This window comes from Pteronotus mesoamericanus, unplaced genomic scaffold (assembly GCF_021234165.1).
Source record: "Pteronotus mesoamericanus isolate MK-2021 breed Mesoamerican mustached bat unplaced genomic scaffold, CSHL_Meso_final contig_57, whole genome shotgun sequence".
Classification (NCBI taxonomy): Eukaryota; Metazoa; Chordata; class Mammalia; order Chiroptera; family Mormoopidae; genus Pteronotus; species Pteronotus mesoamericanus.
The window spans coordinates 1,171,699-1,190,091 of record NW_026555203.1 but is presented as its reverse complement, the minus strand read 5'-3'; the positions used below and the strand labels follow the sequence as shown (position 1 = coordinate 1,190,091).

Sequence of the window (18,393 nt, the reverse complement as noted above, 5' to 3'; positions counted from 1 at the left end):
GATGGCCAAATAAGACATCCTTTATTTATATCCACCTCCAACAACAATTTGGCATCCATGCATGGACAAAATTGCCTTTGTTGGAGTTGTGGATCCAGTGCCATATGCCAAGGGTCTTGGGGGGAATGTTACCTACCCCGCATCAGACAATAGGCAGGTGGGCCTTGGTCCTGGCTGTGAATCGTGGCTCTCTCAGCTGCAGTCTAGGAGTCTCTGGAGAATACTCTCTTAGATAATCAGCCATAGACAAGAGAGCCTTGGTAGAAGTCCAGGAGTTCTAGTGGAGAAGTTCTAGCATGCCGCTGGAGAAAATTGTATATGTACAAGTTTAGGTGCATTGGAGAGGGTAGGAGGAATAGTTTGACTTTACTCGCATTACCCCTTCTCCAAGGTGGCATAGCTCAGTGCCGAGAGAGACCTCTTTCCTGTGATTTCTTTCATGGGGTGAAGAGAGCATATGAGCAGGTACCTTGCTTCCCCGGCTGGCTGTACAGGATGCTGCCAAAGAGGCCCACTGCTCTCTCACCCCACCCATCTAGAGTGCTGAGTTGTGAGCATCATGACTGGTGGTTGAGGCAGGGAGAAGCTGGGAGAGTGGCAGATAGGATTCTCAGAGGACATTAAAGGGACACAGACTCTCAAGAAACACACCAAAAAGCTGCTAGGGACATTTAGGCTGTGGATCCCTCCAACTGGCCCACAAGGACCCTCAGTGCTCTATGTGCCTCAACCATACATCTCCGGTCCTGTAGCTAACTCCCTGTGCATGCCCCTGATGGCAGAAGGAGCAAGCTTTAGCAGACAGCTAGTGAGCACGTGTGGAAAGTCAGCCAGAATCTGTGGGCCAGGGAGAGACCATAGACTTGAACTTTAGCATCACTCTTGGAAAGCAAAAGGGGAGGCTGTTAGTGCCTGGTCTGGTGGGTAGCATGATAGAGAGAGGGCATGCAAGCGTAAGAATTCTGCTGCAAGAAGGAACAAGAAGTGTGGAACAGATGCACCTATAGAAAGTCTGTGAAAGCCTCAGGATCCCTAGCAGGGCCATAGAAGGCATTTCTCTCTCTAAGTCAGTCAGGAAAGAAAGTTGGAAGTGACTGCTCCTTCAGATGTGAAGATAGCAATACAAGAATTCAAGGAACATGAAAAATGAAGGAAACATGACATCACCGAAGGATCACAATAACCTTCCACTAACAAAACCCAAAGACATGGAGATCTGTAATTTACCTAATAAAGAATTCAAAATAGCTGTTTTAAGGAAGCTCATTGAGTTACAATAAAATAGGAAGAAAATTGAATGAAATCAGGAAAACAATACATGAATATAATGAGGTTAAACAAAGAGAGAGAAACCATTAAAAAGGAACCAAACAGAAACTCCTGAGCTGAAGGATACAATGAAGTGAAAAATGAGAGAGCATTACCAGCAGGATCAGGCAGAAGAAATAATCTGTGAATTAGAAGGGAAGACCCTTAAAATCATCCAGTCAGAGGAAAAGAGAGAAAAGAATGGAAAAGAGTGAAGAAAGCCTATGTGATCTATGGGGTACCATCAAAAGAAAGAATGAATTATTGTTGTCCTGTAAGGAGAAGAGAGGGAGTTACAAAGCTTTTTTAAAAAAAATAATTGCAGAGAACCTCCCAAATCTGGGGAGTGACTTGGACATCCAAATTCATGAAGTGCATAGATCCCCAAACAAATGCAACATAAAGAGATCATCTCTAAGACACATTATAATAAAACTGTCAAAAACCAAAGAGAGAATCATAAAAGCAGCAAGAGAAAACAAGGTTGTAACATATAAGGGAATCTCCATAATCTTGGCTATCAGATTTCTCAGCAGAAACCTTAGGAGAGAGTGGGATGATACATTCAGAGTGCTGAGGAATAAAATTTGCCAACCAAGAATATTCTATTCAGCAAAGCTTCCCAGAAATGATAAATACTTTCTGAGTCAAACGAAGGCTGAAGGAATTTATCACCACTAGATCTGCCTTATTGGAAATGCTGAAAGTTCTTCAAGCTAAAATCAAAGGATGCTAATTAGTAACACAAAAACATATGAAAGAGACATGTGTGAATGGATAAAGATGTGGCACATGCATGCATGCATACACACATACACCAACAGAATATTACTCAGCCAAGAAAAAGAAGGCAACCCTGCCTTTTGTGACAGCATGGATGGACCTCGAGAGCCTTAGGCTCAGTAATTAGACAGTAAAAGACTAATACTATATGATCTCACTTATATGTGGAATTTAAGAAAGCCAAGCTTGTAAAAACAGAGTAGAATGGTGGTTACCAGAGGCTGTGGAAAATGAGATGTTCAAAGGGTACAGACTTCACTTATAAGATGAACAAGTTCTGAAAACTCTATAAAGTACAGCATAGTGATTATAATTAACAGTGGTATTATATACTTGCAAGTTGCTAAGAGAGTAGATCTTAAATGTTCTACCCCCTGAACTAGTAATTATGTGTGGAGATTAACACACTCTTAATTTTGCAATATGTGTGTGTATCAAGTCAATATATACACTTTAAATTTATGCACTGTTATATATCAAAAAATGTTTGGCAATCGACATTGCAAAGAAATCTCCCACTATCTGTCATAATGGCCAAGCTACTTCCTTTAAGGCAGTTAAATGAGTAACCGTAGGTCAAAAATGAAACCATCTTGTGGGAGTCATATTACTCTAGTTTTGGCTATGAAAATACAATCATGTTTTGTATTGTTTTTTAATTATAGAGTTCCTACCTGTAACTATGTATCTTTCATTTCACATCTAAGCTCAGTATCTGATTGCTTCATTTAATACCACTCACTCATGTGGAGAATCTTTATCTAAAAAGAGTCTTCCCAAATATGGGTAGTATCATGATTAAAATGTAGATTCATTTTACTAATATTTTAAGTGAACACTTTCTGTTTGATGCTGAATTTTTTTTGAATAGTGCATTTGCTTGAAGTTGGTGTACTCTAGTTTTCTTCTTTTGGTACTTAACGTGATTTTAAAACAGAAAAAGAATATCAAAAGAAAGCCCTACATTACTGGTCTGCCTGTGAAATCACAGTTAATAAGTATTTAAATTGAACACCTGCAGTTCAAAATAAACTAACAGATATGAGAACCCTAAACACAGTACTAAATAACCTTTAGGTGTATCTTACAGAGAAAATAGGTAAATATTATCTCATCTTTTTAATTAGTAGACATTTGAAATACGAGTTTTATGTCCACTAAGTATAAAACTATATAGCCTTTGGATATTGAAATAGTTAAATATATTAAAGTATTTTCCTAGAAGTATTTTTCACAAATGTAAAGACCTTAAAACCAAGCAAAAAATTAAAAATTATTTATCTCCATTACTCTTAAGCTTTAGAAATATAACTATAGGATTAGACAAAATAGCAACTAATATGGAGTATACATAATGCTGTGGTTCTTAAGCATTTAAATTTTTATTTTGTAATATCTTCAACTTTTTTAGAATTTATAACTCAGAGAAATCAAAGAGGCCTTGCCTGAGTAGCAAAAAGTTACGTTTTACATTTTAAACAAAAATGATGTTAAATTTAAGAGAAGTTTACATATTTATTTATAAGTGACATCTATTTTTAAAGCTGGAAAATTATACTCGTTTAAAGTAGAAAACCTTATTCTAAAATGGTAGCAGTAGGAATATCCTCAGGCTTTTTTCCCCTTATATTCAATCATTCAAATGATCCAAAACACCGTTTGTTAAATATCTGATTAAACTATGATAGTTATGCTAAAGTAGGCTACTAATTTAAAACAAGTTAAAAACCTAATCTTTTAACCTGTCATCCAGTCTGAAAATTCCATGATCTAGATAAGACCTGGGTATTTGCAGAATAAATAAAAGTACATTTGAGTGCACATCTGAAAAAAATGTTTTATTTACATTTTTAAGACAAACTTATTTAACAAAAATAATCGGGCAATTCTGGAATATTTTGTTTTCTATCAATTAAGTGTCCTTTGATAGTGAATATAAAATAGAAGGAGAGATAGTGATATTACAGATCTTTGGCATTTCCATGGCCAAAAATTTTGTGTTTTCTTGAAGTCATATGCCATTTCTCTTGAAGTCATTGATTACAAAGTCATTCATTGTTCAAATCAAGATGGAATGAAATACTGACCACATTGGTGACATGTTCTCCTATGTAGAGTTTATGAGAAAAAAATAGTTTGTCTTATTAGGTGGCTGCCTAAACAAGCAAAGGCTCGGGCCCTTGACCCCAGGGGTGACTACTGATCCTTTTTCTCATGTTTCTGACACTGAACTGAAAGGGAAGGGGAAGGGAGGTGTGCACTTCTCCCTGCCCAGTCCCCAGCCTCAAAGTTCTTTCAGACAGACAGAACTCTTGTTCTTTCTACCAGAGAGACCTTAGGCTGATCATTCTCTTCCTTTTACCAAAGTTACCTTCAAGTGGTGATGTAGGGTATTAGCTATTCCTGCTCCAAAAAAATATGAAATAAAAAACCAGAACTATTGATATGATCATGTGATTGTTGTCCTTCATTTTGTTTATGTGATATATTGATTTGCAAATATTGAACCATCCTTGCATCCCGGGAATGAATCCCACTTGATCTGATATGTGGTCTTTTTAATGTATTTCTGAATCCAGATTGCCAGTATTTTGTTGAGGGCAAAGAGGGGAAAACTGGGACAACTATAATAAAATAACAAAAAATGATTTAAAATTTTAAAAAACAGACCTAATTTTTTAAAAATTTTATTTTTTTTACTGATTTTAGAGAAGAGGAGTGTATGTTGCAGGGGAGAGGGGGTTGTTCCACTTTTTATGCATTCATTGGTTGGTTCTTGTATGTACCCTGACCGGGTATCAAACCCACAACCTTGGCATATCAGGATGACGTGCTAACCAACTGAGCTACCCAGCCAAGGCCAGTCTAAGTTTTTTAATTTCTCTTTTGTCTGAGAACCTCAGAATGTTCCTAGATCTCATTCTCTGGAGTCTAGATTGATATACCTCTTCCTGAGAGAATACAAAACTGTTTTTCCCCAGGGAAGACAAAAATCAAGTTTCTGCATTCTTCTACCACCACATAGCACCCAAAGTTCAGTAAAGCTTCAGGCCTGCAAGGCTCCCCCATAAGTCCTGAGAAAGAAAATTTCTTTTCCAGAGAGTCCAGTATTTTCATTCCTTATAAGGCAATGTTGATCCCTTTCCCAAGTCTTCTCACTCAGAATCTGATAGTTTAATTTCTGCAAAGCTTTTTATTTGCCAATGCCTTCCCAGTCAGAGCTTTTTCCTTTTGCCCTCGCCTCAGGATTCTTAAACCTCTTACTCTTCTCCTGACTAGCAGTCTTATTTTATCAACGGTTGGACAGCTTCCCCATCCTCCAAACTCTTCCCTGCTTTTTCTTTTATTAGAGGGGATGAGAGGGAGAATGAGAGGAAGAGAAACATCAATGTGTGGTTGCCTCTCAAGTGACCCCCAGTGGGGACCTGGCCTGCAACTCAGGCATGTTCTCTGACTGGGAATTGAACCAGCGACCTTTTGATTCACAGGCTGGCGCTCAATTCACTGAGCCACACCAGCCAGGGCCTCCTCCTCACCCAACCCTCCACAGGTGTGGTGTCACTCAAGTTCTGGGGCCCTCTTCCTTACTGCCTAGTTCTTAAGTTCATAGAGGTGATCAAGTGGCAGATTTTCTCCTGAATTTTGAAAAGTTCTAATGCACTGCTGCTCAGAGTGACCTGTGGCCCAGCTGCCAACCTGAGAACTGTTTGCTCCTGGTCCACAAGATGAGGAGCATTATTATCCTGAATGTAAATCAGCTGTGTCACTGAGCACACTGTTTAGTTCAGCTGTTTGTGTGTGTGTGTGTGTGTGTGTGTGTGTGTGTGTGTGTGTGTGTGTGTGTGTGTGTTTTAATGGTAAAACTTTGTTGAAGAATGAAATGATGAATTGATTTACATTCTGGTGAAGCTTTCTTATCTTGTCATGGTCCAGTACTTTGAATAGAAGTCTATAACAGACCATGTTAGTCGTGCTTATCTTCAGTAATGAAGTGTGTCATGTTGTATCATCTTTTTTTTTATTACCTAATGTCCTTGAACTAAAACAGTTCTAAAGTCCATTAAATCTGATTTTCATTTCTGCCTCCCCTGCCTTAACAGAAATTCACTGACCACTCCCTATGTGTTTCTTCATTCTTCACAAAGTACAGGGTCTGGCACAAAGAATGCCCTCTTTATTACAAAATCATACGCGTGTAATTCTGTAACATAACAGTATTACACTCAAGCACAGCATATGACATTTTAGGTGACGTGTTCAAATTAAAACTATAAATTATTCCACGCATATTATTACCCTACCATCCACACTCAAGCAGATCTTACTTCTACTGGATCCTATACTTTAATGTATAGGATCCATCTTGGCCCTGGCAGGATAGCTCAGTTGGTTAGAGCATCATCCCAATAGGTCAAGGTTGCCAACTTCTATCCTCAGTCAGGGCACATAAAAGAATCAACCAGTGAATGCATAAATAAGTGGAACAACAAATCTCTGTCCCTTTCTTCTCCCCCTCTTTTTTCTCTTTCTCTTTCTGTCTCCTTTCCTCACCAGAATTTTCTCTCTCTCATAACTGTTTGGTGCTTGATAACCCATGCATCTTAACCAGATGTGTGTATGTCTAGTTAGCTTACATTTAGACAAGAGTTGGCAAAATCCAAGCCCTGTTTGTTATATGATCTTTCCCCAGCAGAATTCTGAGAAATCTCAATATGTGGTTTGGCTTTCTTAAATCTTCCTTCTTCCTTCTCCAACCTCTCACCCTGGATAGTTTACCAGATACTTAGTTGCGAGTAGGTCATTATTTCTACTAGAGCCATTGTAGAACAATAGAGAGCAACAGTTGTTTGTTCCCTTCTGACCAACCACTATAAGAGTTTGTTCCCTTTGTGACCAGCACACTTAGACAAGGGTGAAGATAGCCACAACAGGACTGGTACGACATGTTCCTCTGTCCAGAATCAATAGGGAAACCATGCAGCCTTCTATACTTAAACTCTTGCCTGACAGTAACACTTTGGTTCACGGTCATATAGCAGCTGTTCTCAGGCTGAGCTCACTTCCTACTTCTCAGAGGTCCAGCTGCAGAGTCTCTTTACCAGCTGGCAGCAATTATTTTATCTTGAGGAAGCTAGTTTATTTTTTGGTAGCTTTTCTCAGTAGTAATTCATTGAATACTTTTTATATGCTGGTTCTGTCCTAACACTTTACATTTCATTTAATTCTCGTAAGGCAGTTATTATCTCTGTTTTATGATGATGAGGACTTTTACAGTCCTAGAGAGATAAACATATCTTAAGTCACACAATTAGTGACAGAAGTAGGTCTGTCCAACTCCAAAAGCTCTGGTTCTTAAGTGCCCTGTCCCCTGTCTCCAAGGATGCTTCACTCTTTACATCTGTTTTATTTTTCTGCCTGTTTTACAAGTCCTAGGTTAGGCCTCCCCCAACAACCCACTCTTTTCCCCAATTTTTCAGTAAAATCAGGATCTAGAGATGGTTATGAAAGCTCATTCAGTGGTTACCTGAAAAGTATAAGTCCTCCTTGTTTAGGTGAGAGACCATAATTGCACACAGGATCAAAGTGTTTATAACAATTTTTAAAGCACACTAGGGGAAAATTTACTGTACCAGCCATTGGAGATGATACATAATCAGAGAAAACTATTTACACCGTTCTGGCTGGTGTGACTCAGTGGATTGAGTGCCAGCCTGCAAACCAAAGGGTCGCCGGTTCGATTCCCAGTGTAGGGCACATGCCTGTGTTGTGGGCCAGGTCCCCAGTAGGGGCACCTGAGAAGCAACCACGCATTGATGTTTCCTCTTTTTTTATCTCACCCTTCTCCTCTCTAAAAATAAAATATTTTTAAAAAGCTATTTGTAAATAAGTTGTGTTAACTTTTGGGGGAAAATAACTGGTATAATGTTTCGTAAGTGGAAATAATTTGTAATAAAATTTTTGTAGCTAAAAATTGCACTTGCGACTTTAATCCTCATAAAAAATATCTTTATTTTAAAGGGTAACCAATCCCTGTAAGGCTATCTGTTATTTACAAAACATTTTTGATGTAAATTCACTTCACTGTTTTTTTATTCACACAGAATTATTTCCAAATGGATGTTCAGCCTTCAAGAAAATTACTCCCAATATAGATGAAGAAGGAGCAATGAAAGAAGATGCTGGAATGATGGATGTCCACTATAGTGAAGTAAGATTCCATGGCCTGCATTGCCAGTTATATAGTATAACTTAATTTGGAAGGTGACTAAGGGTTGATGAACCATAAACATTAAGACTGCCCAGGGCAAAGATGTTCCTATTAGGAATGTGGAGCCCTGTCTCTGGAACCCTTCCTATTCTCTGGTTTTAGAAATGCAACATTTATCATCCTGAAATCACCATCACAGTAACCAGATCAGGGTCAACATACTTCAGAGAAATCTTTATTTAAAACACAGTTAAGGTAACAGCTATGCAGAGTATGCATACAAGTATTTTTATTTTTTTTACTGTTTTTAATTATTTTTTCAAAAGCATTTGTCTCTGCCTTCCCCCCACCACTTTCCCCTGCCCCCCACCTCCTTCTCCCTCCCTCAAGCTTTCCCCACTTTGGCTTTGACCATGGGTCCTTGCTAGATGTTCCTTGACCTGCCCCTTCCCTTCCTTTTCCCCCTCCCACCCCTCCCTCCTTCCCTCTTGTTTCTGTTGGTTTCTTTTTTCTTTCAGTGTTGCTGGTCTTATTTTCCTTGCATCTTTGTTTTGTTGGTTAGGTTCTGCTTATAGGTGAAATCTCACCTATAAGCATAAGCATACAAGTATTTTTAAAATGGAAAATTTCTACTCTAAACTTCATGTAGATAGCCAACAGCCTCACTTGTCCAGCAGTCAACAAATATTACTGAGCACTGACTTATGAACAAGGCTCTGGACTTCATGGTACAGGGGCGGTCAAATAAGTAGATATGGCTGATCTCTGACCTCTAGCGTGACCTGAGAGATAAGACACCATCACAACATGGAAATAAGCAAGACAATGCCGCTTGAATAATACTAACAGTATTTTCCATGCAAAGTCAGAAGCGAGAGAGATGCCTTTGACCTGAGGGAGAACAGAGGAGGTATTAGATCAGAGAGGGATTTGAAGAATGAGGTCATCCCAAAGGCATTCAAACAGGAGAATAACAGGGACAAAAGTTAAGAGGTAGGAAAATCTAAGGCACGTTTGGAGTACAAGTAAGTAGATGCTTTTGACTGAATCAGAGGAGTGGTAGCTGAGGTCTGATTTTGAGAAACTATGAATGTTTGGGCTTTATCCACTAGAATGTTGAATTGATATCAAAGCTGTTTGAGTAGAACAATGATGAGATGAAAGCAAGGAAGAGAAAAAGTTCATTGGTAGTAATGCGGGAGATACATTGACAGTCGATACACAGGGGGTTGGAGGCACAGGCTAGTGAGGGGTCTACCCTAAGGGTCCAGATGTGAGGCACTTGGGGCCTGAACCCACATTGTGACAGATTTAGGCTACACTATGAAGAAAAGAGGAAAGCTTGCTGCCTATGGGACAGGAAGAGTCAAAAGTGGCTCTGGGATTTTAGGTTTGGATATTAGAGAAAAATGACAGATGGATGATTTTACAGGGAAGATGATGAATTCAGTTTTTGATGTGTGTTGAATTTAAAGTAAAAGGTTACCAAAATGGAAATAAACATCAGGCCATAGGAAATTGAGAACTGGACCTAAGCAGAGAGATCAGGATTGGAGGTTCACATCTGGAAGTCATATCTGTGTGAGAACCAAGGCAAAGTGAAGATGGGAGATAATATAGCAAGTGAAGACCAGAGGACCAAGAACTGAACCATAGAGAAGTTCACAAATGAAGAATGGGAACAGGAGAAAAAGAGAAAACTATCAAAAGAAGAGAGATTTAAGGGATTATAGACCCATAGAAACACATTTTTTTTCTTAAAGTTGTGTTATGAAACACAAGAATCAGTCAGGTTAAAGTGATAGAGACACACTTTACAAATACTTTATGAATTGTTTTTTTAGGATACAAGCAAATTGGGACAACTGTAATTGAACAATATAAATAAATAAATATTTAAATTAATTAAAATCTTATAAAATTTAGAAATGAAAAAAAGAACACAAGCAAATCTCAGGTTGGCTCTGGTTTGTTTAGCTTAAATGATAGGCCTTGAAGCTTTACCTACTATTTCTGTATGGGTCTCTCTCCTCATCAGTAAAATAAAAGACAGTAATACCATCCCAGTCATTTCATAAAAAATGTAAAGGCTCTTTTTAAATCATTAAGTGCTACGTAAATGTCAGGTTTTTTATCACTGACTTACTTGACATTTAGGTTTTCCTTTACCCCCAAAACATAGAAGAACAGATATTTAAAATATGTTTGCCGAATTAATCATAACAGAGAATCAAGATACTTGAATTTTAATACCGGTTAATTATTTGGTTGTGAAACCTTGGGTAAATTAATTCACTTTTTGGGTCTTAGATGATTTTCCGTAGACCTCCAGTTTTTATGGCTGGCAGCAGAAAGATTCCAGGGAGTTTGTGGGAGATAAATGGATCAGCACAACTGAAGCTTCATCCTTGCCTTCTGTAAAGCAGTGTCAGCTTATTCATGGAAATGTCCTTGAGCCTCATTCTTTTTTATATTCTCAAGGAAAGTAGTAATGTTTCTTTCTTTAAAAAGAAGATTTATTTACCTATTTTTAGAGAGGAGAGGAGGGAGAGAAACATCAATGTGTGGTTGCCTCTCCTACGCCCCCACCTGGGAACCTGGCCCCCAACCAGGCATGTGCCCTGACTGAGAATTGAACCAGCGACCTTCCCATTCACAGGCTGGCACTCAGTCCACTGAGCCACCCCAGCCAGGGTGTGATGTTAAGTACTTTTGTATGTGCTTATTTGCCTTTCATACATCTTTTTGTTTCTTTTTAAAAAATATATATTTTTATTGGTTGATTTTAGAGAGGAAAGGGAAAGGGAAAGAGAAACATTGATTTGTTTTTCAACTTATTTATGCATTCATTGATTGATTCTTATATGTGCCCTGGCCGGGGATCGAATCTGCAACCCTGACATATTCAGAGGATGTTCTAACCAACTGAACTTGCCTGGCCAGGGCTAATCCTACATCTTACATGAAATGTTTTTTTCAAGTCTTTTGCCTATTTTAAAAAATTGCATTGTTCATTTGTTTTTGTTAGTTTGTGGGAGTTCTGTTTAATGGATGTGAGTCCTTTGTTAGATATATATGCTGCAAAATTTTTTTTACCAGTCTTTGACTTCTTTACTCATTGTCTTAATTGGGTTTTTTTATTGATCAGAAAGTTTTGGTTTTGATGAAGTCCAATTTACCATTTAATGGTTTTTTCTTTTTGTGTCTGGAAAATTTTTTGCTTTCCTCAAAATGTGAAGATGTTGCCCTGATGGGTTGGGTGCCTCGGTTGGACATTCTGCGAAATGAAATGTCGCTGGTTCAGTTCCTGGTCATGGCACATGCCTGGGTTGAGGGTTTCATCCCCAGTCAGGCGCGTATGAGATCTCTCTCTCTTTCACCTCAATGTTTCTCTCCTTCTGTTTCTCCTTAGCCTCCTTTCTCTCTAAAAATAAATAAATAAAATCTTTTTTTAAAAGATTGTGAAGATGTCTTATATTTTCTTAATAAACTGTTTCTGAGTTTTGTGTTTATGTCTGTAATCTATCTAATATTAATTTGCGAGCATGAAATGAGATAGAGGCCAGATATATTTTTAAGTCTTAAAACTAGGTAGTATTAGCCTTCCAACTTGATTTTTTCCAAGTCATTTTGGCTATTTTACATCCTTTGAATTTCCATATAAAATTCGATTCATCTTTTCTATTTCCTCAAAATAGCCTGCTGGAAGTTTTTTTTAGGGATTTTGTTCAATTTATATATCACTTCATGGAGAAGGGTGAGCTGTACAATGTTGTTTCTCAGTCAATGAACATTTATTAGGTAGCCTTTAATTTCTCCCAACAATATGTTTTGATTTTCAGGATAGATGTCTTCCTGGATGTATTCTTAGATAATTGATGTCTTGGTGCTACTGCAAATAATATTGCTTGATTTTTTTTTAAATAAAGATTTTATTTATTTATTTTTAGAGAGGGGGGAAGGGAGGGAGAATGAGAGGGAGAGAAACATCGATTGGCCAACCCCTGCACGTTCCCAGCTGGGGACCTGGTCCACAACCCAGGTGTGTGCCCTGACCGGGAATCTAACTGGTGACCCTTCAGTTCACAGGGTGGTGCTCAGTCCATAGAGCCACACTAGCCAGGGCTGCTTGACTTTTTTTATTTTCAATGTACTGTTAGTAGTATATAAAAATATAATTAATTTTGGTTGTCAATCTTAAAATCGACAACCTTGCTAAATCCACTTATTTTAGTATATATTCACATCATGTACACAGAAAGACAGTTGTACGTTTGCCAATATGTATGCCTTTTCTGCCTTACTTGCTTGACCATATTGTCTAGGACCTTCAGCCTAATGTTGCATAGAACTGGTAAGGGCAAACATTCTTGACCTTTTCCCAAATTTAGAAGAATGTTCAGCCTATAAATTTTAGTAGATGCCCTTTGTCAGATTGAAGAAGGTCTCTCCTATTCCTAGTTTCCTGAGAATTTTTTTTTTTAATATCCTGAAGCAGTGTTGAGTTTTTCCAATGTTCTTTCTGCATCCGTAGCTGGAAATAACATTTTTCTCTTTTACTCTTTTTATGTGGTATATTGCATTGACTTTTTTCCTAATTGTAAACCAAGTTTACATTCCTGATACAAACCTCACTAGTTTGTAACAAATTTTTTATTCCTTGGAAGTTCTTCCTTCCCACTGTTGCTGGAATTTTTAATTTACGTATTAAATGTTAATATAAGACCATTTATTCAAGTAGCAACATTTAACAAACATCTATGCACAGCCATTATCCGGGTCACTTAAGAAACTAACATAAATAAGATGTTGTCCACAGAGTGGGAATTGATTGTGGGCGCAGGGGGCGAGGTGGGATGGGTGGAAGAGGCCAAAGGGGGGAAAATTGAGAAAACTGTAATAGAATAAACATGATTTAAAAATTAAAATAAAAAAAGATGTCCCTACTTTTGAAGGGTTACAGCCTATTTGAAATGTTGATAAATATTCATTCAGTGAATTATCAGAGTAGGGAAAAAAGGTGTCTAGTGTCTTGCTGCCCCGTGTTAATAAGAAGGTTCCTGGAGGAGTTGAACCTAAGCTGTTTTAACAGGGGTAAACCAAGTGAAAGGGATTAAAGGACAAGAGGGTACAACATGGACAAAGGCACAAAGTTAGGACAGCACTGTGGTGCTTCAGAGGAACTATTAGTAGTTTTGCTGTTGTTGGAGCATCATGTAGAAGGCTGGATGTGATGAGATAGAAGTATTAACCACATCATTGCATGCCTTACCCAAATGAAAGAGCTTGTCCTTTATTCTGTGAATGAAGGGCAGCCATCATGAAATTTTAAGAAGGGGAGAGGGACATGGTTTGGTTTACATCTTAATCAGAACCCTATGGCAGATTTGTGGAGGATAGATTGGAAGGTGCCAAGGCTGGAGACAGGCAGACCAGTTAGAAGAAAATAATGAGGTCTTCAACCTTAGCGATCAGAGTAGAGATGGAGAGGAAGGGCCAGTTTGAAAAATTTTAGGAAAACTAGTAAATCACTTGGTGATGAACTGGATAAATTTTTTTTTAAAAAGAGAGTGTATTACTTTTCTAGACATGCTATATCAAAGTACACAAACTGGGTGGCTTCAAACAACAGAAATTTATTGTCTCACCATTGTAGGGTCTAGAAGCCCAGAATCGAGGTGTCGTCATGACCATGTCCCTCTGAGACTCTGAATAGAATCCTTTCTTGCCTCTTCCCAGTTTATGATGGTGGCTGTTGATTTTTTGGGTTCCTTGCCTTGTATCTGCATTACTCCAGTCTCTGTTTCTAGTCACATAGTCTTCTCCTTATATGACCCTCTTCTAAGGATACCAGTCATATTGGATTAAGAACCCACCCTACTCCAGTAAGGCTTCACCTTAACTAATTACATCTGCAATGACCCTATTTCCAAATGATGTCACATTCTGAGGTACCGGGGGTTAGGACTTGGACTTCTTGAAGGACCGCTCAACCCATAAAGGAGGGTAAAGTCAAAGCTGCTCCTAGTTTTCTAGCCAAAGGTTTTTAGGGTGCCGCCACTGTCTAGACAAGAAACACAAGTGAAAGAGCTAGTTTAGAAAGAAGATGAGTTCAAAATTGTTTAAAGGACATACAGGAAATGCCATTTTAGTGATCAGTTCTATAGATTTGAAGTACATGTCTTTTTGATAGAAATAAACTGCGAAGACTTATGGACAGCATCAGTAATTAGCATCAGTAATTGACATCAGTTATTGTTGAGAACATGAGATGATGGTTCACAAAAGTTTGTTTTATAGCAGCTGTTACAATTCTGGCAAGGTGGGAGATCTGTCTTGAGCTATTATCGCGTCATTCTCACTAATTTTAGAACCAACAGTCAGGAAGGAAGCATTCTTTACCAAAATCACATCATTTTAATAAACACCTAATCACTAATGTAACAGCCCTAAGAGTTGTCACGTTTTTTTAAGACTATTACATTGTGCATATAATGGAATTTCTGTGTGAAGGAAAAGTAATAGACATTTGTAGGCTTAGTGAAGTTTACCCTGTTAGACATTAAGACATTCTCAGGATGGAACAATTTATTCCCTTTCAAAGGTAATCCTTCGCCAATTGTAAGTACTGCATAATTAACATAATTCTGTGAAGAAGCAAAATAAATGGATATACTTTACTGTTGTCAACATTGATTTCATATTTTAAAGAACAGTTTCCATTTCAAATATTTCACGTACTTGATTTCAAAACTATGGTTACTCAAATATAATCTTGTGCATTTCATTTAAATCAGTACATTCTGTTTATTTTTACCTAACTCGAAATGATTCAAAATTTATTTGCCCAGAACTCTAAAACTATTTTTAATTGCTGATTGTATCTTTCTCTTAATGCAGGAAGTTCTGCTGGAGTTGCTAGAACAGTGTGTGGACGGCTTGTGGAAAGCAGAACGTTATGAAGTAATTTCTGAGATTTCCAAGCTAATCATTCCAATTTATGAGAAACGTCGTGAGTTTGAGGTAGGTAGTTTACGCATTTGCATCATTGTCCGTTTGTTGTTTTAGTGTGAGAGTTCTTTTTTTTTTTTAAAGATTTTATTTGTTTATTTTTAGATAGAGGAGAAGGGAGGGAAAAAGAGGGAGAGAAACACATCAATGTGTGGTTGCCTTTCACATGCCCCATACTGGGTACCTGGCCCAAAACCCAGGCATGTACTGTGACTGGGAATCGAACCAACGACCCTTTGGTTTGCAGGCCAGTGCTCAATTCACTAAGCAACACCAGCCAGGACTTATTGTGAGAGTTTTTTTATACTTTCTAGATATTAAACCTTTATCAAATCTGTGACTTAATATTTTACTTTGGTCTTGGAAAAATAGTGATATTGTTATATTACTATCACTCCACCATGTGACTGACCTCTGAAGAATAGAAGGTTGATTTTATTATGACATTTATATTTTATAATGGAATATAAATACTTAATGTATCACTTTAACATATTTGCACAGTTGGAAATCACAATTCTTTTTTTTTAAGATTTTATTTAGTTTTAGAGAAAGGGGAAGGGAGGAAGAAAGAGAGGGAGAGAAACAGCAGTGTGTGATTGCTTCTAACACTCCCAGCCGGGGACCTGGCTCACAACCCAAGCACGTGCCCTGACTGGGTATCGAACCAGCAACCTTTCGGTTTGCAGGCCAGTGCTCAGTCCACTGAGCCACACCAATCAGGGCGTGGAAATCACAATTCTTAAAAATGCTGTCCAAATCTTAGAATCCTATCTTACAATTATATAAATGCTCCAATTGAAACTAGAGGTAAGATATCCAAAATGTAAATTGAAATTTAGATTATACCAGTGGTTCTCAAATCAGTGGTTCTCTCTAGCCATCTCCCTACTTCCCCTCAGGGCATTAAAAAAATCAATGTTGTCTTCATTAAACCTTGACTTATAAAAGATTGAATTTTCATGTTGCTCCAGAAGAGGCATAGGCTTGATTCTATTCTTTGCAATTTTATGGGGAAGTCGAAAGGTGCTGGCAGATGACAATGGCAATGAGGCAGTAGTAGGAGTTCTGTTATGCGTTTTTCCAGTCTAGTTTGTCACATAAAGTTATTGATAGAGGGTAGTTAATAAAGAATAGTAGTATAATGAACAGCTGTTGCCAGTACCACTAAACAGGACTTTTTAAAATATTTGAATCTCTGAGTCCATATCGTAATTTCTACCCCTACTGTGCCAGGAAGGGTTCATTTAGGATTCAAGCCGTTTACTTTCTTAAAAAAAGCAAAGCAGTTTATACTTAAATATAGTTAGCAGGTATGTGTGTGTGCTAGCTATACATAGCAGGTAGTCTTTCTCGGTTGAAGAAGTTTCCAAGAGTGAGAATACAGGTACTTAATATCATCATCTGGATAGCGTTCTAATTTCTGCTCCAGACTGGCTCTGATCAGACTCACATTTTATTCTGTTTCTGGTCTTTCTCTCTTTGCCATCCTTTTGGTATCTATGGGGCATGCCTGAACAATCATAGTAGAGTTCAAGTGATTATGTTAGTAAGCAAGAGTTAAATAAATAAATCTAGGTCATATAGAAATGGCAAAAAGAATAGCCTATGGGACAAAAATTGGCATTACCCCTCCTATCAAAACATTACATCCAAAGAACCTCTGTAAAAGGTTTCAAAATACCTACTTTCTTTCTGTTAGGTTAAAGATCAAGCTATTCAAACCCAGAGAGCATTTTCCTGTTCAGTCAACTAATGGCAAAGAAAGGAAATGTATCTTCCCCACACACTAAACAAAACAAGATTTTTTTTAATAGGGATCTAGTCTTGTTTCCTTGTAGGGATGTAAGAGTGTATAGATCCCCCAGCATTCTGCATGTGATGAAGTAATTGTTTCTAGGATGCTGATGTATAATTTTTCAGTGTATCATTATGGGATAGGCTGAAAAGTATCAAAGATAGCAGTCAGAAAGATAAGGAAAATATCCCACAAATTGAGTGCAACTGAAGGAAATAACATGGAAAGAATTTTAGAGAAAGAACTGCTTCCATGCTCTCCTTTTTTTTATATATTGAGGTGAAATTCACATAACATGCAATTAACCCATTTCAAAGTGCAGAATTGAGTGGCATTTACCTCATTCTTGATATTGTGCACCCAGAAACCTCTCTAGTTTTGAAATGTTCCCATCAACCTGGAAAAACACCCCATACTCGTTAAACAACCACTGTCCACCCTACCAACCATCCCCTAGTAATGACTAATTTGCTCTCTGTCTCTGTGGATTCACCTATTCTGGATATGCCATAAACAAGGATTACTACAAGATGTAACCCTCTGTGTCTGGCTTTATTTCACTTAGTATAATGTTTGTGGCATGTACCAGAACCTTCATCTTTTTATGGCTGAATGATACTGCACAGTTTGCTTATCCATTTATCCACTGAAAGAAATTTGGGTCGCTTCTACCCTTTGGTGATTATGAATAGTGCTGTTTTAAGCATTCATGTATAAGTTCCTGTATGGGCATGTTTTTTTCGTATATTTTGGGTATATACCTAGGAGTGGAATTACTGGGTCATATAATACTATGCTTAACTGTTTTAGTAATCATCAAACTGGTTTTCCTTTTACTTCCCACCAGCAATGTATACATGCCGCATCCAGACCAACACTTGTTTTATGGTTTATCTTCTTTGGAGAAATGTATATTCAAGTCCTATGGCCATATTTTTTCTTTTATATACAATTTTTAATTTACTGAGGTGTAATTGACATACCAGTTTCAAGGGTACAACTTAATGATTTGATATTTGTTTTTACAAAATGATCACCATAAGTCCAGTTAACAACCATCACCTCGTATAGTTACAAGTTTTTTTTCTTGTATTATGAACTTACCAGATCTGCTCCCCTAGCTACTTTAAAATATGCAATACATTATTATTAACTATAGTCACCATGTCACCATGCTGTACATGACATCTCCATGACTTAATAATGTTATAACTAAATTTGAATCATTTGACACACTTCACCCACTGCACACTCAATGCTTCAGGCAACCGTCAATCTGTTTTCT

General features: G+C 37.7%; 1 protein-coding gene across 2 annotated transcripts in view; it reads left to right on the top strand.

Annotated features, from left to right (window-relative positions):
- The window catches only part of DOCK11 (dedicator of cytokinesis 11), a 175,127-nt gene that overhangs the window by 143,089 nt on the left and 13,645 nt on the right, over window positions 1-18,393 (top strand). For both annotated transcript variants that reach the window (XM_054580328.1, XM_054580327.1), the window contains 2 exons: window positions 8,193-8,299; window positions 15,200-15,322. In XM_054580328.1, coding sequence (XP_054436303.1) covers window positions 8,193-8,299; window positions 15,200-15,322 — 230 coding nt within the window. The remainder of the gene's footprint in view (window positions 1-8,192; window positions 8,300-15,199; window positions 15,323-18,393) is intronic.